Source organism: Pezoporus occidentalis, unplaced genomic scaffold (genome assembly GCF_034315485.1).
Source record: "Pezoporus occidentalis ecotype Australia unplaced genomic scaffold, CSIRO_AGI_Poc_V1 ctg42, whole genome shotgun sequence".
In the NCBI taxonomy this organism is placed as follows: domain Eukaryota; kingdom Metazoa; phylum Chordata; class Aves; order Psittaciformes; family Psittacidae; genus Pezoporus; species Pezoporus occidentalis.
In genome coordinates, this window is record NW_026915747.1 from 3,460,805 (window position 1) to 3,484,188 (window position 23,384).

Sequence of the window (23,384 nt, forward strand, 5' to 3'; positions counted from 1 at the left end):
AGAGCTGGCGGGTTGCAAGCCATCCCTGCGGTGCGGGCATGTATGGGGTGAGCCCAGCGTACGCGAAATAACACAGCGGTAACAGAGAGCAATAAACCACGGTGGGGGCCCGGGCTGCACACTGTGGCTGCAGCCTGCTGACCACACTTACAAACTCGTTCTACCAAGAGTACACGGTTTTCATCTTAATTCATGTTTTAATAAAATGCATCAAGATCTTAGAAAAATACATAGCAAAACACGACATTTCATAATTCAAACCATGTAAAAATTCAGCTGAATGAAGGCAAGTAAAAGAGCTATTTCTGAGAAAATGTTTGGGTTTGTTGTTTTTACCCTTGAAAATGCTGAACTGTCAGTTTTATTTATCTATTTATTTATTTCTTTTTTCCAGTGGAGAGAGAATAATTAACAAAAAAAAATCTCCTGTTCTGAAAAGTTCTGAAGCTAACATTTGTCATTGCACAGCTTCCAATTTAAAGTAATTACTTTTTGGAATTTGAAGTTGAGTTTAAAGCGGAATCTTAATTGTCTTCAACTTTCATTTGTGAAAATGCTTGACAAGGCTTTTAGTTTCTTTTGAAATAGATTTTCATTTCAAAATGTTCAAGGATTGGCATTGGAAAGCAGTGCCAATGAGAAGGGTATCAGTGAGAACAGAAAATTGCAAAGACAGATTTAGTTACTAAAATAATGTCAAGCTGATCCCAGCAGCAACACCAGTATAAACATCATTTTTAGTGTTTAAAATTAAAAGGTCACATTATTGAAGTCCCAGTCACACAGAGAAGTGCTCTTAAACATGAGCCCTCAGTTACAATCTGGAATGCTGCAAAATAGGGCAGGCTGTGGCTATTGCCTCAGGATGTTATTTAATTTTGAGAATTGACATGATGTCAGCCTTAGACCACTACCAAACCTCTGGGGGTTTGGGGTTTTTATCTGTTACAGAAACAAGTTACGTTTGGAAAGAAGGGTGAGTGAAGTCCCCTCTACACTGCTCTATTCAATTATATCAGGTTATAAATGCAATTTTTCTTTTTTCTCTCATGCCCATGCCCATTATCATCACAAGTGAAATTTTATTTCATAATCTGATACAAAGGATTCACCTAACATTGTCTGTTCTTTTAATTTTTCTAATGGGCAGTTGTCAGTTGTAAAAAGAAAGAAAAGCAGCTGAACACCTACAGTGTGTGCATGTCCTGTATCACACTTGTGATGATAATGGTTGTTAAGCTTAAACTCCCAATTAAGCATTGGTAGTGGCAGCAGTGTAAGCACTTTTGCATAATGTTGAATAGTACTAAAATGGTTTGGCTGTTATGATTGCTCATTTCAGATGCCTGTCTTCTGGAATTCTTGAACTTGAGTCAAGCTACTGCATACAAGCCTGCTTTACAATGTCACAAACGACACAGGCCCCAGTTTGCAGTCATGAAGTACAGGAATTGTTTCAGGCATCAGTCCCAAATAACTAGTGCCGATATAGAATTTGCAGAGTTCTCCAGCTGAAAATACTCATTTAAACAGTTTTAAAAACAGAAGATAATTGTGAATGACCCTCACTCTGTTTAGAGATTGACCAGCTCTTTTCCTGGTGATTTAAAAGGCAACATGAACAGCAACACATTTTCTTCTGCTGTGTAAAATGATTCTGAAGTCAACTTCTTGAAATCCCATCCTTCACTGAAAAGACCAGTAAGAAGAACTGTTAATCAAAGATCATACCCCAATTCCCAACCCAATAAGAACATTTTTATTGGAACCAGAACACTGCTCTTCGCCATTTCTTCTGAAGGAGAGACGGGCATTCTCCTTCAGAGAGATGCCCACCTTTATCATTGCTTTTTCTGTTGAAAAACAAAAGTTTATCTGCAGTACCTCAGCATGACTAATAACTACTGAGTTACACAGTATCACAGTATGCTAGAGATTGGAAGGGACCTCAAAAGATCATCTAGTCCAATCCCCCTGCCAGAGCAGGAACACCTAGATAATGTTACACAGGAACGTGTCCAGGCGGGTTTTGAATGTCTCCAGGGAAGGAGACTCCACAACCTCCCTGGGCAGCCTGTTCCAGTGTTCCGCCACCCTCACTGAGAAGAAGTTTCTTCTCAAGTTTAAGTGGAACCTCTTGTGTTCCAGTTTGTACCCATTACCCCTTGTCCTATCGTTTGCTACTGAGTAGAGCCTGGCTCCATCCTCATGACACTCCCCCTTTACATATTTATATACACTAATAAGGTCACCCCTCAGTCTCCTCTTCTCTAAACTACAGAGACCCAGCTCCCTCAGTCTTTCCTCATAAGGGAGATGCTCCACTCCCTTCATCATCTTCGTTGCCCTGCGCTGGACTCTCTCCAGCAGGTCCTTGTCCTTCTTGAACTGAGGGGCCCAGAACTGGACACAATATTCCAGATGGGGTCTCACCAGGGCAGAGTAGAGGGGAAGGAGGACCTCTCTCGACCTACTAACCACCCCCCTTCTAATACACCCCAGGATGCCATTGGCCTTCTTGGCCACAAGGGCACAGTGTTGGCTCATGGTCATCCTGTCGTCCACTAGGACCCCCAGGTCCCTCTCCCCTACACTGCTCTCTAGCAGGTCGTTTCCCAACCTATACTGGAACCTGGGGTTGTTCCTGCCCAGATGCAGGACTCTACACTTTCCCTTGTTATATTTCATCCCGTTATTCCCTGCCCAACTCTCCAGCCTGTCCAGGTCTCGCTGGATGGCAGCACAGCCTTCTGGCGTGTCAGCCACTCCTCCCAGCTTAGTGTCATCAGCAAACTTGCTGATAGTACACTCAATTCCCTCATCTAAATCGTTGATGAATATATTAAATAATACTGGTCCCAGTACTGACCCTTGAGGCACTCCACTAGTTACAGGCCTCCAAGTAGACTCCGCCCCATAGACTACAACTCTCTGGCTTCTCTCCTTCAGCCAGTTCACAGTCCACCTCACTACCTGATCATCCAGACCACACTTCCTCAATTTAGCTGTGAGGATGCTGTGGGAGACTGTGTCAAAGGCTTTGCTGAAGTCAAGGTAGACCACATCCACCGCTCTGCCATCATCCATCCACCGTGTTATTTCCTCACAAAAGGCTAAGAGATTGGTCAAGCATGATTTCCCCTTGGTGAAGCCATGTTGACTGCTCCTCGTAACCCTCTTATCCTTGATATGCCTTAAGATGGCACCAAGAATAAGGTGTTCCATCAATTTCCCGGGGATGGAGGTGAGGCTGACCGGTCTATAGTTACCTGGGTCCTCCTTCTTGCCCTTTTTGAAGACTGGAGTGACATTTGCTTTCCTCCAGTCCTCAGGCACCTCTCCCATTTCCCAAGACTTGGTAAAGATGATGGAGAGTGGTCTAGCAATGACTTCCGCCAGTTCCCTCAGCACCCGCGGGTGCATCCCATCTGGACCCATGGATTTATGGATGTCCAGATTGCTCAACTGGTCTCTAACCCATTCCTCATCGACTAAGGCAAACCGCTCCGTTGACCTGACTTCATCTAAGGTCTCAGGGGTACAGGGCTCTTCAGGACTGCCTGCAGCAGAGTAGACAGAGACAAAGAAGGCATTCAGTAACTCTGCCATCTCTGTATCTTCTGTCACCAGGGCACCCATCCCGTTCATCAGTGGGCCTACATTGCCTCTGGTGTTAGTTTTATCTGCCGTGTATTTGAAACAGCTCTTTTTGCTGTCCTTGACCCTTCTCGCCAGGTTTAATTCTAAGGATGCCTTAGTCCTCCTAGCTGCCTTCCTACATCCTCTAGCAGCAGCCTTATATTCCTCCCAAGTGGCCAGCCCCTCCTTCCATGACCTGTAAACTCTCCTCTTCCACTTGAGCATACCCAGCAATTCCCTATTTAGCTACGCAGGTCTCCTGGCCCTCTTCCTTGACTTCCTACGTGTTGGGATGCTCCGATCTTGAGCTCGGAAAAAGCAGTCCTTGAATGCCAACCAACTATCTTGGGCCCCTTTACCTTCAAACAGCCTTGCCCATGGGATTTCCCCTAGCAATTGCTTGAAAAGGCCAAAGTTTGCCCTGCTAAAGTCCAGGGTTGCAATTCTACTTGCTATTCTACTGGTCCTACACCACACAAGATCCTGAATTCCACCATCTTGTGGTCTCTGCAACCAAGGCAGCCCTCAACCCTTACTGCTTCGACCAGATCCTCCTTGTTAGTGAGGATGAGATCCAGCAGCGCTCCTCTCCTGGTTGGCTCATCCACCATTTGCAGGAGGAAGTTATCATCCATACACTGGAGGAACCTCCTGGACTGTGGCTGGGTTGCTGATGGTCCTTCCAGCAAACATCAGGGAAGTTAAAATCCCCCACAACGACCACAGCCTGTGACTGTGAGGCCGCTCTCAGCTGCCTGTAGAAGGCCTCGTCAACTTCCTCACCCTGATCTGGTGGCCTGTAACAGACACCCACAGCAGTATCCCCCCTGCCAGCCTGCCCCTTAATTCTCACCCACAGACTCTCAACTCGCTCGTCATCTGTCCCTGGACAGAACTCAGTGCATTGTAGTTGCTCTTGCACATAAAGAACAACCCCACCACCCCTCCTCGCTGGCCTGTCTTTCCTGAAAAGGACATAGCCCTCCATGACTATATTCCAGTCATGTGAGCTGTCCCACCACGTCTCTGTAATTGCCACCAGATCATAATCTCCTGACTTAACACAGGTTTCTAACTCCTCCTGCTTATTTCCCATGCTGCGCGCATTGGTGTACAGACATTCCAGGGAGCGAGCTGAGCACACCGATTTCACCCTAGGATTATAGGAGGCCTCCCAGTCTTCATTAATTCTGGAGCGCTGCCCCACTGGGGCAAGCCCAGCTACAGCCCCATCCCCCTTCGAATCTAGTTTACAGCTCTCCAAATGAGCCCTGCTAATTCGTGGCCCAGCATCCTTTTGCCTCTGTGAGACAAACCTTTCCCACTTGTCATTGTCCAGACTGGTGCCCTATAAAACCAGCTGTTATCAAAGAATCCAAAGCCCTGCCTGCAGCACCAGTCTCGAAGCCAATCGTTTATGAACTGAATCTTCCCATTCCGTCCCACATCATCAGTGGAAGATGGAAGGAGTGACGAGAAGATCACTTGAGCCCCAGACTCTTTCACCATCTGCCCCAAGGCCCTGTAGTCTTTCTTCATCTCCCTCAGACTGCGGGAAGCAGCTTCCCCCTCACCTGTCTGGAAGACCAGCAGCGGGTAGTAGTCTGTTCAGTGAAGTCATTTGTGGATGGGATGAATGCATGAAAGTGTCACCTGATTTGGCACTATATTCAGAAAACACATTAGGAGTCAGAGCCAGTGCACATCTCACATCTTACTAACTGTTCTTTAAGCATTTAACATTTTGGTAGTTTCACTTCAAGATTTTGGAGTAACAGTATTCAAAGTTCCTAAGGGTACACTTACTATGCTATGAATTTTGGTGCTTTCTGGCTGAAGTGGCAGAATTAAAGCATTCAGAATTTCATGCTTTTCACATTAGATCAATTGTTCCCACTGACTTCAATATCCCACTGACTACAAGGATCCAGCTGTTTTTTTTAACCATCTTTTCAGAAACTTGCATATCTAAAGATAAAACCAGACAGCTTACCTGAACACTGAAGCATTTTCCATTCCTGCTGAAATTGGTCTCTTAATATTTTTATTTGTTTTACTTTTTCCTGGGTAGGAGGTACAAAAACTCCAAAGTGAGGTGTAGAAGTACCCACTAATGCTTTGGCTACACTTTGCATTAAGTTTATCTCCGTATCCTATTTAAGAAGAAAAAAAATACTTCTGGTAACCAAACTTTCTTTGTTTCAGTAATACATGGAGTACTTTAAAACAAGCTTTTGTAATTAAGTTACTAGTATTAGTAGCAAGAATGAGGAACTTTCCTTTTTCAAATAAAAATGTGTCAAAATGGAGAAGTTTTACTGATAAAGGCAAATTATTTTTTATCTCCTGTAAAATTTGTTTCTTTCAGATAGAGAAGTAATCCCAGTTTTCCTTTAGTGACTGAAAAGAAATAATGCTGGGTTAAAGACAGGAAATATTAGGCAGGAAGGGGGCCATGCAGCTTGTTTATTTCGTGCACCATTTACTTTCTATAGGTAGAATATAGAGATATATTTTCCTTCATCAAGAAGTGACTTTTCTGGACTCCAACAGTTTAAATCAATATCATTTGCTCACAGAAATTCTATCGTGAAATGTTGATAGCATGTGAAGATCATTTAATTTGGAAGACTGCAACACTATTTTAAGAGACAGAAGTATTTTTCAATTATTCTAAAAAGCCAAACACATGCATTAGAAACTCCCCAAAAATTACATAAACTTGTTATGGAGCTACCTGCACGGTACCAGTATAAAAGTACCAGCCATTTTGAAATGATGCATACCTAACTTCCTTTTTACCTCCCAGTTTCCCTTTAGAATACCAATAATTCTTTCCATTTCATATTCCTAATTAGTAACATGCAAATACACTATTCATGTCTACTGCATATCAATGTACAAATTATTGTAGCTTGGACAGCTGACATATCAGCACTGCAAATTAAAAAAAAATGACATTTGAGAACACTACAGAATTAAGTATGTCAAAACCCACTTAACTGGCAACTAAATGAATAGTGTATCTTTAAGTGGATACTTGCTGGGGAACAGATAAGAATATGTGAACAATTACTCGTTGTTTCTCATTAAAGAAGAGCTAGAAGGCACAAAAGCAATCAAAAGTTACTGTTTCACAGAACACAGACAGCAATCGTGTTACTCACAGCCACAGGATGCTGCAGGGGCCAAGAGTGTAAACTGAGTTCTTTAAGAGATTAGATAAATTCATGGAAAATACGCTCACTCACACTTATCACACACAGGTCTGGATACAGCCTCTGACTTCCTAAATTTAGAAATCTTTAAGGTGGTGATGTGTGGAAAAACTAGACTAGGGAAAAATCCGTATAATCTTCATTTCCTTTGCCATCCTCTCTACCAGAAACATATTGGGACTCAGTTATGTATTACGGCAGTTAAGGCCACTTAAAGGGTATGTGCCATTCTGATTTACCTTCTGCATGACTGAAATCGTGTGTGATAAAGTACAGCATGGGGGAGAGAAGGAGAGGAAATTTAGTGGTTTATGATAAACAGGCCAATGGGTCACATTTCATGGAAAGAGGCCATACAGTTAACAGACACAAGCATCTGAGAGACAGCTTTGAGGAATGAATCCCAGGTGGAAAGGGAAGTTGTAGCAAATTGTCAGAACATCTACTGTTCATAGACATAACCATGGGCTTGCATTCATACCTCAGCTTCTCAGTCATGGAGGCTGCCTACAGCCCAGTACTCAGCTGTGTCTTGTTCTCAGGACAGAAAGAAATTTAGGCTGCTTGCATCATGAACTCAGGGATACCAAAGGCTGTATGCCAATATCTTCTACTAGGCAGCCTGGAAGCAGTTCATACTACACATGCTGCTGTTTGATTTCAGTTCTGTCCCAGCCACTTTGAAATACCACAGCTTAGCACTATTTCTTACCTCAATCACTGCAAAAATGCGAGATTCAGCTAATCCTTGTAGCAAAGCAAAAAGCAGAGAAATCCCACTTATTCCAAGGCTCCTGTTTGGTCCAACAGCTATTACTGTCAAGTTTGGTTGATAACTGTATGCTACAGGAAGAATTACTCCAAGTACAGCAGAAAAGAAATCATTTCCTTTGGCATCCTTTAACAACAAGAAACTGTTTAGCACACAGGTAAAGCCCCAGATTCCCAGATATAAACCAAAACAGTAAGGTGAATCTCAAAAAGCTTTTGATTGACCTAGGAAATTGGACATTCATCTATTCTCACAGCAGTTTTTACATTAAGCATGCAGATTATTTATCTTTTCTTTAATGTCTTCACACTTTAACTCTGCCTTCTTGAAGATGAACCCCAGTAGCTACTGAAGGTTTCCACAGCCCTGTGCATTCTAATATACTCTACAGATCTGTGAAGGAGTAGTACCCTGGCAAGGGCAAGAAAAGGAAGTATTTTCAGAGGTCCAAATTGCAGTGAGAGGTGTGATTCTCAGTGACATTTTATGAATCTGTAAATACATTCTACTGTTTAAAACATTTTTCTCTAATGTTGTTTCCAGAAAGTGAATCTTACCTCTTTCCAGCTTAGAGAAATATAGTGTTTGGAGCTGGTCTTTCCAAACTCTTCTTTCTCACAAATATGTACCATAAGTACTTTTCTGTAAATAAACACCATATCTGAGTATTTAATCAACAACTTCCAATGAGACAGAATTTTTCTTTCATCATTCTTTAAATACAAATTCATAACAGAGGAGCAAGTAACTGTTTGCATTAGTACATGCCTTAATGTAAACACTAATTAAAATGGAAATAATTTTTAAGGTAGTTTTTAAAGAAGAGTATTGAAAACTATGGGTAAATTACTTTTAAGAAAAAGGGGAAGTGGCAAAAAAAAGTTATAGATAAGTAAAGATTACTTCCAATAAGGAACTCTGCATCTACAGCATGTGCCCCCTACAGTTATAGGAAGACTGTGCACATGGCTTTTAGTCATTTTAGTGTCTGAAATAAAAAGGTCACATTATTGAAGTCCCAATCACACAGAAACGTGCTTTAAAAAATGAGCCCTAAATCACAATCTGGAATGCTGCAAACAGAGCAGACTGTGGCTATTGCCTAGGGATGTTTATTTCATTTTGAGAATTGACATGATGTCAGCTTTAGGCCACTACCAAATCTCTGGGGGGTTGGGGTTTTTGTTATATACAATTCGATACTAACAATAATGTTAGTTATTATATTAGGGCAAATTACATGTCTTCTTTATTACTTTATATTTTCAATATTCTATGTCAGTAACAATCTAATTTTCACATAATATAGAGGGATTATTCTTTAAACCTAAATCTTAAAGTGGCATTTAGAGATAGCAGTTTCTCTTCAGAGATATATTTGGGGATGTTCTGTATTTTGTCTTATGCTAAACTTAATGAACAACATCTCACAACTGAATCCTTGGTGCAGATTTCATCATACATATCGACAACTCATAAACATTTATAAAGCCTTTGGGATGTGAATCCCTGAAGTTGGTCGATGAAAAACTGAACATGAGCTGGCTTCAGTGTGCGCTTGCAGCCCGGAAAGCCAACTGTATCCTGGCCTGCATCAAAAGGAGCGTGACCAGCAGGTCGAAGGAGGTGATCCTGCCCCTCTACTCTGCTCTCATGAGACCCCACGTGGAGTACTGTGGGCAGTTCTGGTGTCCTCAACATAAAAAGGACATGGAACTGTTGGAACAAGTCCAGAGGAGGGCCACAAGGATGATCAGGGGACTGGAGCACCTCCCGTATGAAGACAGGCTGAGAAAGTTGGGGCTGTTCAGCCTGGAGAAGAGAAGGCTGCGTGGAGACCTCATAGCAGCCTTCCAGTATCTGAAGGGGGCCTATAGGGATGCTGGAGAGGGACTCTAAGGACTGTAGTGACAGGACAAGGGGTAACAGGTTAAAACTTAAACGGGGGAAGTTTAGATTGGATGTAAGGAGGAAGTTCTTTACTGTGAGGGTGGTGAGGCAGTGGAACAGGTTGCCCAAAGAAGTGGTAAATGCTCCATCCCTAGCAGTGTTCAAGACCAGGCTGGACAGAGCCTTAAGCAACACTGTTTAGTGTGAGGTGTCCCTGCCCATGGCAGGGGGGTTGGAACTAGATGATCTTAAGGTCCTTTCCAACCTAAACATTCTGATTCTACAAAGTAAAGAGAAATCTCACCCATCTTCTGTATTTGGTCTGATTTGCATGTCTCCAACAAATATACAAAGCACTCTGCAGAAAACAAAGAAAAATATGCATACATTTATATCCAAAGGTATTTTTTTCTATTAGTGCAATTTGTTTAAAGAGTTTGCATGTAGATTACATGCATAAAAATAATGTATATTGTTTCTGAATTTGATCCATTAAAAGTACAAAGAAAAAACATTTATGACAGCTCAGGGGAAGTTCTTTTCTCCCACCAAATACTTTCTAGAAAAAAATGAAACCAAGATAATGTACTTGGGCCAAAGACAATAAAAATCTGACAAAACATAGGCTAGCACAGCAGTCATCCTTACAAGCATTTTGCCTTTGGTAAGGCAAAAGGGGTTTGCTGGCATTTACAATATTGCCTAACTAGATACTGAAAATGCTTTGCATATGGAGATGCTATTTGTTTTAAAATTAAGGCTTTGAAGGCTGTTTGCCATACTTCAAACACCCAGTATCTTATTTTTACATTTTGTCAAACATCCCCAAATACAAAAGATACAAATTCACCTTTGAAATCCAAACTGAACAGAATGTCTTAGTGCAACAGGAACAGACACAGCAGTGGGGGATACTGCAATTCCATTGCATACCTGCAAAATAGATTTCTCATTCAGAATTAATGCTGCACAAGATGATGCCTTTTGTATCAACTGTCTTTTTTCTTGTTTAGATGTGACATTCAAACAAAGCTACTGCTGTATGAAAAGAATCTTATTGATCTATCATAGTAGGGTTAAGAAAATGTTATTCATTTCCTACAGAAAGGCCATAGTTGATTGTTATGCCAAGGGCTGTTCTATAACTTCGTAAGTATGGTGCTGTGCTAAAAGGCAACTGTAAAAATAGCTTTTGCAGGAGAAGGTCATATTTACTGGTTCTCTTAGATAGCCTGCAGATTAGATACACTCAGTGTGCCAGTAGGCAAACTGCATCAGAAATATACATCCTATGTAAAGGAGGTCATCCCTGAATTCTAATTCTGACTCTTCCTTTAACCTAGGCAAGCTATTCCTTTCTGGAAAATTCAATGGCAGTATTACTCACTCAGCCTTTCATGTTTCATTTATGTTGTGTAGTGCTTTGAACTCCACATGAAAGCTAAGCAAAAAGATAATGCATGCTCTCTCTGCTCACTCCTCTTTGTATATGTCAACACAAAAAGCTCAGCTTAGCTTCTGTAGCTCATGGGATGTTCTATTTCTTTACTTTTTTTTTTCTGTCTATTTATAGTCTTTCCCGGAGGTATGAGCAGTCTACAACATTAGAAGTTTGTCCTTGAGATCTACATATATCCGTTCCAACAACAAGAAGGTGGCTTACAAGAAAGAGGCCATTCTGGCAGTTACTCTTACTTGCTGGCCTGGTACTTTAGAAAGAGCTTTTTCTTCAAAGGGAAAGACTAATTTATTATGATGTAGTATTCTTAACTTGTTTGCAATTTTTCCTCTTTGCTTCTCCAACTTTTTATACATAAATACAAACATGTACCCTCCTGGCCTGCCTCCTCTTCATTCCTGACCCTGCAAGAATCAGAATGCCGAGCTGGAATTACTCTGTTCAAAATCACAGCACACAGTGGGGGTTTTAACAGCTCCACTAGCTGGCAGCAGGTGTGTGCATGTATAAATCAAAATTTACTATGAGTAAGCTGTTGTACAGATAATGGCAAATGGGTGCAGCTGCACACAGCATGGCATCTTGTACTGAAAAGTGATGCAGAAGTCTCCCCTAAAGACAGGAGGCAAAACTGTGCATTAAGAGAGGAAATTTTTTTTACATTTCATGTTCAGATTTCTTGCTGCTGCTCACTAGTGCTTGACACACCAGCTTCTGCTCCCTTCAGCTGGAAGACAGAATGCAAGACTCACACAATGTCTTGCCCAAAGATCATCAGAAAGATGTCTTTGGGTTAACCACAATCCCTACATAATTTTTTTTCATCTTGAATATTCTTGTAGTTAAGCACATTCTAGATGAGGATAGGAGGGTTGTGAACTACACAGTAACTAATATCTGGACAACAATACAGTAGAAGGAAAAGTCAGAGGAAGCTAACTCTCCTCCTAGGCTCCTCCACCCCCAAGACTGAAACAGTTTATTATTACCTCCTTCTTAAGTATTTTATCTAGGACAGCCAACACACTGCCAAGAGAGAACAGAGTTTTGTCCTCTTTCACAATGTCTATGTAAAAGCCGCTGTAAAATAAATGATATGAAGAAAACTTAGGTTAGAGGCAATATGTTCAACAAGGACACAGTTAACAGTATTTTGCAGTTAGTACTGATGCTGTAATATTTATATAGGTGCTACACATTGATTCTCAAAACCCCAGCTCTATCAGGAGGATGATAACACTGAAATAGTTTTATCTGTTATCTAATATTATCTAATTATCTAACAGTTTTATCTATATATCTCCACTGAAATAGTTTTATCTGAAAGTATTTTGATTAAGTACTTCAAAGAACTAAACTAAAGGCTGTGAGTGATAACTAACACCAATGTCTTAATTTTTCAAAAGAAGAAACTCTGACTATAACTGAGTAGACTAAAGCCTAAAAGATGGCCATGGCAGAGACAGAGCTAGGTGGCAGTCTGCACAGAGACCTCTCATCCTCATAATTAGGTTGAAAATTAAATAAATAGGACCAACCTGACAAGGGCTTTGATTTCACTTTTGTCCATTTCCTTCACCAAATGAACAGGTCCAGGGAGAAAATGTGCTGACCCTTTAGAGTCAATTGTTGTTGCTGTTTTGATGGGAGGCACTGGAAATAGAATGTTTTTCATGTGCAGTTCCAAAAACCTTTCTACTTCAACAGTTTTGTTGTTGTTAGTTATCTTAGATTCATGCTCTGTGATGGGATTTGGATCAGCTTTTGTTAGTAGGTGTGATTTGGTGCTCAAGTTTGGTAAAAATGATACGTCTAGAGAGAGAAAAAAAAAAAAAAAAGAGGGGTTTAACATGTATTAATCCCTGAGCAGTGTATTAACATTTGGCTACATATATTGCAATAATTATATTTATTATTAATGTACAGATGTAGATTACAAAACAGTACATCTGTATTCGTAATATGCATATTTATTTCTATGCACCAGCTACAATGTTTCCTGCCACAGATGTTACTTTTCAGTGCTGCTACATTTGTTTTAATCTAGCAAAAGGTCATAAATTACAATAACCTTATGCCCATACTTCCAACACAAAAAACAGCACTCTCAAACAAAGATATCAAAGTGCTAGTTTTTGGCATGATGCAAACATAATCATCAAGCTAAACATCAGCTTCAGAAGTTCTTTTCAGACCAGCTGAAGACATGGCCTTGAATGAAACCTCAAACTGCTTCATCAGCCAGTTGATGAATAACTGGTAGTTCAATTATTTTAATCCATTGGTATTAATCTTAATCATTTTGAATTTCTGTATGAATCCATTTACTAATCACATTTGCTTGAGGAAAGAGAAGCAGTTACCTTCATACATCAACCACTTCCAGTAGGGTTTGTGGGCTGCTCTCACATTTTGAATAGACTCAACAGCACTACAAAGGAAACAGGATAAACAGTATCAGCAGTAATGAAAATAAAGGAAACAAATGTACCTCAAAGAAAAAGCAAAACCAAAAAAAATCCAACTGAAAATGAACAAGCTCTGGTCTCCTCTGAGAATATAGAACAGAATGAGAGCCAGTGGGCAGACTGCTTGGAAAGATTAGATTCAAAAGTCAGAAAAAGAAAAGTGAAGAACAACACATGCAGTATGTGCACACATTTACACACACGGAGTGAAATCCCAACCCTACCTTGGAGGAAGCACACCTGTGCCTGACTTCAGGAGAGGCAGGGTTTCACCTGTCTTTGTCAGACATTTTATCTACACAATGTAAAGATGTCATTGGATTCACTCAAAAGCAAGCCTATCTGTTCAGTAACCAAGCAAATTGCATTCCCTGCTATTCTTTGTGTTGAAATCCCTTTTATCACTGGTTATTTGCAGAACTACTGGAAAACGGTCCTATTATGTCAGCTCTCCTACAAACATAATTAAGATCATGTTAAACCCAGGAGAAATTCTGTGTACTTGGAGATTATTTGTAAGGTGTTCAGGTGCTTGACTAATATAATGGATAAATATGTAATCAACTCTGTATTACCTATGATGACAGCAAACAGATGCTGGAACTGGTAGAGAAAAAGTGATACAGGGGGTATGGGATGTGCTTGGAGCAAAATAACCACCTTTGCTCCATCAGAGTTTATACACAGCCTGTGTATATTACACCACTTCCCTGACTGATCTGAGATCCAAGTTTTAACCAATGCAGCCAACTGGTAGGAGCTGCCACCAGAATGCATAAGAAGCATTACTACTGGAAAAAACTCAGGACAACTATTGAGGTGGGAGAGGGACTGAGGATGGAACTTGGAGATGTAGGGGAGATAGTACAGAGAGGTGCTGTTTAGATCTGGGACTGATTGAGGCCCAAGGTTCAGAATGCTTTCCTAGGTCAGATTCACCACTGTGCAAACACAGTCCTACTGTCTCCAAAAAGAAGTTAGACTCAAAAGTTTAATTATCTTGGTTCAGGTCAAGTGCTTTTGCACCCCAAGCTGTGATGCTCCAAATTCCAGAAACAGGAGGAGTCACCACAACTGGCTCCACACAGAATAAGCTCTCACTGACAAGAGAAAGGTCAGCTCCAGCTATTGCTGTACTACAGCAATGAAATGGCTTTGAAGTCTGAAGAACTAATCCTTGCTAATACATTCTTTCCCAAATGCTGGCTCTTATTAACTGGCATTGCCTTGATTACAATAGGATTGTGTCAGCCTTGAGTGAGATAGATCTCTACAGGATAACAAGGTCCAAAATTATAAGCCACTAAATTCTCGCAACTTGAAGTAATTTCAGAAACAGAAGTATACAAAACTGTACCTTGGATGACTTTTTTTTTTTAAGTTATCCAGAGCAGAAAATAATATAATATAAACCATCATATTAAAACCTTAATATACCACCAAACCAGGTGTACCACTTCCTGAAGCATGGTATAAAGCATCACATTAAAACCTTGCTTCAGCAAAATGTTCAAAGCATGCACATCTTTACCTCTCTGATAAATACATGAGTGGTTCTAAAATTCTTCATATGCTTACCTTAGGCAAGGTGCCATTTCTCCAGTTATCTGAGGTATAGGATCTCCAAGCAAAGTCCTTACAGTCATGCAGACGGATTCAGACAATGACTTCAAATGGTACCCACCCTAGAAAAAAGGTATTTCATGTCACTTAAGGAACAAGTACTTGTAACATCCTTCTGAATATCATCATGGAAAACAATTAAACTTTTGAAATATATCTGAAATTATAGAAATGGAAGATGATACGCAAGTACATCTAAGTCAATGACTTCCAATATAAGACCAGTTAAGTTAGAGGCTGTTTTCTGAAATTCACTGGCATCCCATGGTTTGACTCATTTTATCATGATTCAATTAATTTCTGAAATCAGACATGACTTTTTGATGCAAACCCTGGAAACATGCCTTCTCCTTTCCTATCCGTGATATGCTATTTTCATCAATTCTGATGGAAGACTCCTTAGAAAGCAAATATTATCACTGTCTTCTAAAATGTCTGTGTATGGGAAATCTCCCTCAGCCTGACACTTTTAAGACATGATTGTCCTAATGGTTTTGCAGAATTTGGAGAACAACTGAAGACAGACTGAAAACTGCTAGATTGCAGATGACAGACTTCCTGCACACCATCTGTGGAGCAGTCACACCATCGGCATTAGGAGGGGAATTTAGTAAAGGCTCCATTACTAAGTTAAAAGTATATTTAGGTTAAGGGCTTTTTAAGCACTCCTGGAGTTAAGACATAAATTGTAATGGTAATGCAGCTTATTCACTAAATACATTTTAATGAGTGTGGGACTGTCCAGAGCAGCAGGCTAGTCACTGTTTACAAGAACTGAACATATTTGTGGAGGATATGGATTTTTTTGACAATGACCATATGCTCCTTTTTCAAAATGTTAAGTTAAAAAAAAACAAAACAAACCCAGTTTTTAAGACATGTATTTCTTTTAATGTATAACAGTACTGGCAAACCTTAGCCATTTTAGCATTCCTGATTCTCAAAAGATAAAAAGAATAAATTATTTTGTCAAGAACTTTTACTTCCTAGCTTCTATCTTGCCCTACATGGCTCTAATACAAAGACCCTTCCCCTGGGGGTACATTTTACAAGTCATTACCTCTAGGATGACACACAGCTTGCCATTAGCCAACTGCATCAGGAAATGGGTAAGGTGGGCAAAAACTTCGGGAGTGGCATTCATCTGACCCTAAATCAAAGAAAACATTTTGAGATGAAACCCTGAACCAAAACATTGGTAAAAAATCCCCATACAATCTGAAAAACATGAGTCTGAGTTGGAATACTGGAACACTTGCCTTTTATTGTATATAACAAAATGCTGAACCAACCGCTTTAAAGGTGCAACCCCCCCACTATAATTATGCCTATTGAATAATCTGCCTTTACATGTTTTGTTGTAGTATTTAATGAGTTTGAGTCAACTTAAAGACTCAAACATGTATCTATAGCTCAGAGAAAGTGATATTCATAGGACATTGAAGAGGTAGATCAAAACAGATTTATGTCTGACAACAGAAAGGCCACAAGTTACTTACTTCGGGGTCACCAATTCCAGAATCATATCCAGAAGAGACAATGACCAGCTCAGGATCAAACTGTTATAAAACAGAGAGAGTTGTAGCACATTCTTATGCCCTGTTTTCAATTTTGTACTGGAATTCAACAGTACCATGTTCAGCTGGTATTTCAGCTACAATATGAACACAAAGATTCTCCTTGAATAAACACTAAGATCACACTTTTACACTATTTTCATTCCTCCCAGAGAAGTTGCAGATCATAGTATTGAATATCTAAAAGCTAACATTCCTCAAACACTATTCAGTTGATCAGGACATCAGTCATACCAGCGGAAATAAGGTGTTAACTATGCTACTGGCAATTCCTGTGTTTCTACAACATTCAAAGGTGTCTGCTTAAGAAGTACTTAGGAAGGAGGTTTTGGTTTTGCTATTCATATAGCAGAGAAGAAAAAAAAAATACCTCAAAAGCCACTGGAAGCAACACATGGAAGAATGCAGCAAGGTAATCTGAATTTCCCATCCCAACCTGCAAAATATCAGAAATAAGGTCATATTTTCCTGTTGTAATAACAAACTTTCTAAGGTATCTTTAAGACTTTAAGGAATGATAGTATCAAAAGTTAAGGGAACCTTATTATGAGGTCAGGTAAAACAAAAATTCAAGTAAGGTGCATTAATATCCACTGAAGTATGAGCTTCAGTTCTCTGCTGAGCAAGGATGGATGTAATCATCTCCTGAAACACTTTCTGATTTGATGGCAAGATATTATAGAAAAAACAAATATGCACATATTTGCACATCTTCCTCTTTAAAACAAAACAAAAACCAAACAAAAAAAAAAACTAAAATAATGAAAAAAGCATTATCACATTCTTAGCCATATTTCTCTGCAGACATTCCAATGACAGGAAGGATGTACACTATGCTAAGACATCTGCCACGGATGAAAAGCAGTACACTTCTCAGAAAGCGTTATGTAAAGCATGAGATACAAAGCTACTGCATTTGCTTTGTTGTGCTGTAAACAACATTTACCTTATTCCAAGGCAAATTTATGTTAAAACCTTTTCCTCTTCCCCGACCCACAGCATCATAATCAGATTCTTTGAGTGATGGCCAGAATTCCTGATGTTCATAGCGATGCCAGGAAAAATACAAAACACTGAAAGATATACATAACAAATCCAACTTGACAAATTATTGTGGAACTGACTTTATATCCTGAACCTGGTGACTGCATTGATTGAAAGTAATAAAATAGAATTGTCTTTTCTCCTTAGTTTTCTTAAGGGACTTGGACTGTGAAACTTAGCATAGTAGGTCCTGTGGCAAAATTAACCTGCTAAAAATTTCTTGGATGCATGCAGTCCATTCAGCTCAAAGACAGGGCATTTTTAGAAGAGCAGACTTGTTTCTAGAACTTACTTCTGTGGCTTTTCTGAAAACAATATAAAGCTCATGTATTGTATCCAACTACTACTTGAATACTTCAACTGAGAGGTCTGTGAATACAGAGAATAGATGTACTGCCTGAATACTGACATGAAGAGATCTTATTACTGGCAAACCAAGGTAATCATATCAGTCATTTTGTGTTTGCTACTCTTTACAGTAGAGTATATTTACATATTTTTCTTTTTGTTATATTTCCCCCTCTATAACAAGTAGAAAACAACGACTAAAATAGCAAGGAGAATGTTTTGTAAAATTATAGTTTTAGAAATTTAAGAAATCTTATTCTCTCCAGAGATAAGCAATCTTTTACCAGCTAATATAAAAAAACTAAAATTGTTCAAACCTTGGATCCTCTTCAAATATATACTGAGTTCCTTGCCCATGATGCACATCCCAGTCAACAATCAGGATTCTGCATAGATCAGTAAAAGAAAACATTCAGCAGAACCACCACAGCATCTTAATCTAGAGGAGGTATAGGTATAGATTAATATGTTTTTCTGACCTAAAACATATATGATGCCCAGAAAGCTCTAGAAATTAATCTAAAACAGTACAATGTCAGAGTTATCTAAATGACAAATTGGGGTATGAAAAGCTTCTCTAGAGCCAACCATGCACTTACCTGTGTAGACTGTATTTCAGTTTTGCATATTCTGCTGCAATAGCAACATTGTTGAACAAACAGAACCCATTAGCTGCACTTCTCTGGCTGTGGTGACCTGGAGGTCTAAACCAAAGTTTTAAATAGTTACAACAAAAGAATTTTTGGTAAGAAGTGAAAACTTTCTCACCTATTTTCTTACCTTACTAATGCCATTCCATTGCACACTTTTCCTGACATCAGAGCATCCACCAGCTGCAAAGTTGCTCCTACCGCTAGCTTGGCACAGCGGTAAGTGTTCTGAAAGAAACTCATAGTTGCCATCAATCACTAATCAGCTTATTTAAAGTAATTACACATGACATGCTTTTGTACCCCAACAGCAAATTGTCTGGAGATAATTCTACCCAACTGAAGTTGTATGCAGATAGTTGAAAGCATTATTTTACAACACAGATTCCAATATGCTTTTGACTAGATTTACCTGTGATAACCTTATCCTTTATAAGGATGCTCTCTCTGGAGCAGTTAAGAAACATGGGATGGACATACTGAACTGACTAATGGAATAACTCTTTGAGAGTAAGGAATGAAACCTTACAGAGGCAAAACGTGAAGGACCTCACCTGCATTATCTAGCCAAACATTCAAGAGCAACTGTTACCAAGATAGGATTTGTAGCTCACTAATGGTCTACAGTGACATTAAGTGACAAAAATAGAGCTAAAATTTGGGTAGTGAGCTATACTGGCATGATATAATTAAAGAACAGATGACAGGACACTTAGCCAATTTAAATTATAGCATTATACTAAACTTGAAACAGATAACATCATAAATGCAAGTCTATTTAAATAGCAAAAAAATGTATTGCAAATTTTGCCCTACTTAGGAAAGTGTCAATTGGATGGATGCAGTAACACAAATACTCCCACAGAGGAAGCAATTTAACTTACACACCGGATGAAAGAAGAAAGCATCGTAATTTCCAGAGACTTTTTTCAGTTCCTCTTCATTCATTGTTTGGGTGCTTTTTGCCACTTCTAAGTATTCCGAACTGCAGAGGACAGAAAGTTGCAACACTTCACTAAGCAATTAAAAAGGGTTTTTTAAATGTGAAATGCAATGAAAAGTAGCAGAATGTATGTTTAAAAGGGCTGTGATATTTTGCAAGTCCAATAGATACTCTGGAATGCCAGTTGCAGGGTGTAGTGAAAAAAGTAAGGAGCGCTTTGAAAGTAAGGGTTCTTATATGTCATCATGCTCTGCTCCCGGCTCCCCTTGCCTCTCAGAAGGCTGCCCTCACACTCCCTGACAACCGCAAATGAGTGTACAAGCAGCACACAGAACCATATGCAGTTGGCTGCAAAATCATCACACTGAAATGAAAAATACTAGAGCAGATTTCATTGCTATGACTTCAGAATGGGCAAGCTGCTGTTCCCCGACAGAATTAGCTGTGAAGTTTCTCTGTTCAGTTTGCTCTATCTCAAAGACACTTGGAAGAAACATAAGGTTATTATCTTTCTAAAAAAATAGTAATTTTTCTACACATTTTGAAGTCTCTTCACAATTTTGATTAGAAGTTTACTTCTGATCCTATGTATAAATCAGCATTCATTGCTTAAGAACCCAAAGAGTGAGAATGGGGATTCAGTGGAATAGCAGATTCATACTTCAGCACCATACTGAACATCATCTGTCTAACTTTGAGTGTGATGCATTTTCCATTGAAATTACTGGAAGTCACTGGAAGTTCTGGAGCAGATCTTTTCAAATGGAGTGAAGTATGACCTAGAAGTATGAGATTTGTTACTTCATTGAATTAACCTGAATGGTGATGAAAGTATGTTTCAGACCTGTGAACCAACAGGATCTCCTCCTCGCTTCCTTCTCTGGCAGGCACATGGACACATCTTTCCAACAAATGATAACACTTCAGCTGCGTATAAGAGGAAGACAGCCTTTCTGGCACTTCAATATCGCAAACAGGACTAAAAATAAGCAATAATAGTATCACTATAAAATCATACTACCACAGCTAACAAATACACTTCATAATGCCTAGCTTTTAATTTCGCATTGTAAGAACATTCATTACCCTCATAGAGTGATATGTGGGATTAAAAGAGAAATACAGTCTTTAAACACTTTTTGCTTTGGAATTGAGCCAAAAATTGCTTCTAAAATATGCAAGCTGAAAAATATGTATGGTTCTTAAATCAAAAAGAAACACCATGGCATCATTTTTTGTTTGCCCTCTCACCACTGAAAGTAGCAATGCTTAACTACAGACACAGGAATGCTGAAATGAAAAGCTGTAGATTACAATGAAGGTGAACAGGGGAGAAGTGGGTTTGGGAGGGAAGACAACAATGGGCTGGTACTCTGGCACTGCAAAGGTATTAGCCTAATCTATGTAAATTTAGGCAAGTGTCATATACCAATCTCTAACTGAATTTAATTGTCAGCTTTTATCTGAGTATATCCACATATGCTCATAAACATATATCACATCTACAAGATAAATGATCCTTTAGGTTTATAAACTATTTAATTAGCTTAAAATACTTTATTTAGGGGGCTACTCAGATGCCTAAACCTAACACTTCTTGTTAAGGCCTGCCAGCCTGGAGACCTAAAGCTTCTCAAATCCAGTTTCAGACTATCATCACAGCACCTGGATGCAAACTGGGAATAAAATAAAAACTTTTCTACAAAAGGAAAGACTTCCCATTTACTAGGAAAATTACAGTGTTATCTACCACTGGGTGTTTCCTATTACATTTACAAAACCTGCATTTACTTGGTACTTCTCTCAGAAGTCCTGGTAAGAATCTATTAATGAAAACGAAGGCAGTGACTTACTCTCTCCAAAGTAGTTTGTGAGTGGTCATCTCCTCATCATAAATCAGCGCTGTTCCCGAAGCCATTACTACAGACATAACCAAAACAAAAATCCCAAGACATGTGTTTCAGGCAGGAAAGAAAATCTCTTCAAACAAATCTATTATATTAGGCTAGTGAGACTATATGCACACATCATATCTGCTGCAGGACAATTCTGCACTTTAGGCTTTGTACTTACAGAACAAAATCAAAGAAAATCATTGAGCACTCCTCCTGGAGGAGCCAGGCAGCAATGCGAACTCGAAACCGGATGCATGAAGGCAGGATTCAAGATTACCTGCCTTTTGGAGACCTGGGTGCAGGGCTTTGTGGTGTAGGTGAAGGGGCTATGTCACCCCTCCAAGCCCCTCTAGTCCACGCTCAGCTTCGCAAAGACTGCTGAGGACCTGAGCACCGGCCTCCTCATCTGCCATTACACAGAGATACTTACCTGACACGGCTGACGGGAAGGGAAACAGCTACTTGTGAAAACTTAAGTTATAAAGCCACGAAGTTGAAAAACAGGATCCTGTACACCGCGGACGACACAGTTATAGGGGTCTGCTGGGTTCAAAACTCTATCGGTCTTCCAAAACCCCCGAAGCATTTAAGAGAAACAAAGAAACCGGTGTGAAAAAGAGGGTTAAGGTGCACACTGGGCCGCCAGGCCGCCTCACCGAAGCCCTGGAGCCGCCGGAGGGCGCGTTACAGCGGGCCCGTTCTGCTCCTCGCCGCCCGCCTGCCGAGGAAGCCCGGCAGCCCCAGGCGCCCTCCCGGTGGGACTGCCGCGCCCGGGCCACCTCGCAGGCCGCGGCAGGTCCAGCCTCCGGAGCCGGTGAGGGCGGGAAGCCGGCACGCTTCAGCCGCCGCCTGGGCCCGGCCGCCGGGAGCGCCGCAGCTCGGCCGAACGCTCCTCCCGCGGCGGCGACTCTGGGAGTGCCGGCGGGAGTCCCCGCCCTGCTGCCGGCTCTGAGAGCGGCGGGAGCGGGATGGGAGCCCCTGAGCCTGGCTTTCGGCCTCAGTAGTGCCGCTGTTCCTCACATCGCTGCGTCCCGGGGGGCCCTGAAGTACACACCAAAGAAACGTTCACTTTGCCAGAGCGCTGTGAAGTGTGCCTGGCGGGCTGGATTGTGTTGTCATGCCAAGGCTGGTTCAACCACGGGAGCTGGGTTTTAGTATGTAACAAATCCAAGAGAAATACAAACCCAACCAACCTACCAAAACAACAACAGCAACAAAGCAAGCAAAAAAAAAAACCAAACAAAACCAAAAACCAAAAAAACCCACCACCCCTGGCCTGCAGGCTGTCCTTTAATATAAATAAAATAAAAACTTTAACTGATTGCTCCTTCGTTTTCGCAGAGCAGCCAGACTCCCATTCCCAGCAGGCAGCACCAGAGCCCAAACCTCTCTGCACCAAGCCCAGGTGCCAATGCTTCTCCTGCCAGTTCTGAGCAGGTCATCACAGAATGGTTTGGTTGCAAAGGACCTTAAGATCATCCAGTTCCAATCCTCTGCCATGGGCAGGGAGACCTCCCACTAGGACCAGGTTGCTGCAAGCCCTGTCCTACCTGCCCTTGAACACTGCCAGGGATGGGGCAGCCACAGCTTCTCTGGGCAACCTGTGCCAGTGCCTTAGCACCCTCATAGTGAAGAATTTCTTCCTAATGTCTAGCCTAAATCTCCCCTCTTTCAGTGTAAAGCCATTCCCCCTTGTCCTGTCACTACATGCCCTTGTAAAAAGTCCCTCTCAAGGTTTCTTGTAGGCCCCCTTTAGACACTGGGGCTGCTCTAAGGTGTCCCTGGGGCCTTCTCCAAGCTGAACAAGCCTGATTATCTCAGCCTGTCAGCGGGGGGAGGCTTCACAGCCCAGGGGGCT

The 23,384-nt window shown here is 40.7% G+C and overlaps 1 protein-coding gene across 4 annotated transcripts; it reads right to left on the bottom strand.

The window, feature by feature from the left end:
* Positions 1–902: 902 nt before the first annotated feature.
* On the bottom strand, positions 903–22,303 carry HDAC10 (histone deacetylase 10). Of its 4 annotated transcripts, none has more exons than XM_062634244.1 (21): positions 21,957–22,303; positions 21,485–21,551; positions 20,476–20,610; positions 19,577–19,673; positions 18,819–18,916; positions 18,638–18,742; positions 18,356–18,424; positions 17,593–17,719; positions 17,017–17,082; positions 16,569–16,628; positions 16,130–16,219; positions 15,025–15,131; positions 13,342–13,409; positions 12,517–12,790; positions 11,968–12,058; positions 10,370–10,452; positions 9,824–9,877; positions 8,187–8,271; positions 7,570–7,755; positions 5,633–5,792; positions 903–1,689 (listed from the first exon to the last, which is right to left on the bottom strand). In XM_062634244.1, the coding sequence occupies exons 2-21, from the start codon at positions 21,547–21,549 to the stop codon at positions 1,664–1,666; spliced, it is 2,046 nt and encodes a 681-aa protein (XP_062490228.1). In that variant the 5' UTR covers positions 21,550–21,551; positions 21,957–22,303; the 3' UTR covers positions 903–1,663. The 4 variants fall into 4 exon arrangements, with proteins under 4 accessions (XP_062490228.1, XP_062490229.1, XP_062490227.1 ...); XM_062634245.1 differs by having other exon boundaries at positions 22,183–22,296; XM_062634243.1 differs by lacking the exon at positions 21,957–22,303 and having other exon boundaries at positions 21,485–21,586.
* Positions 22,304–23,384: the final 1,081 nt, after the last annotated feature.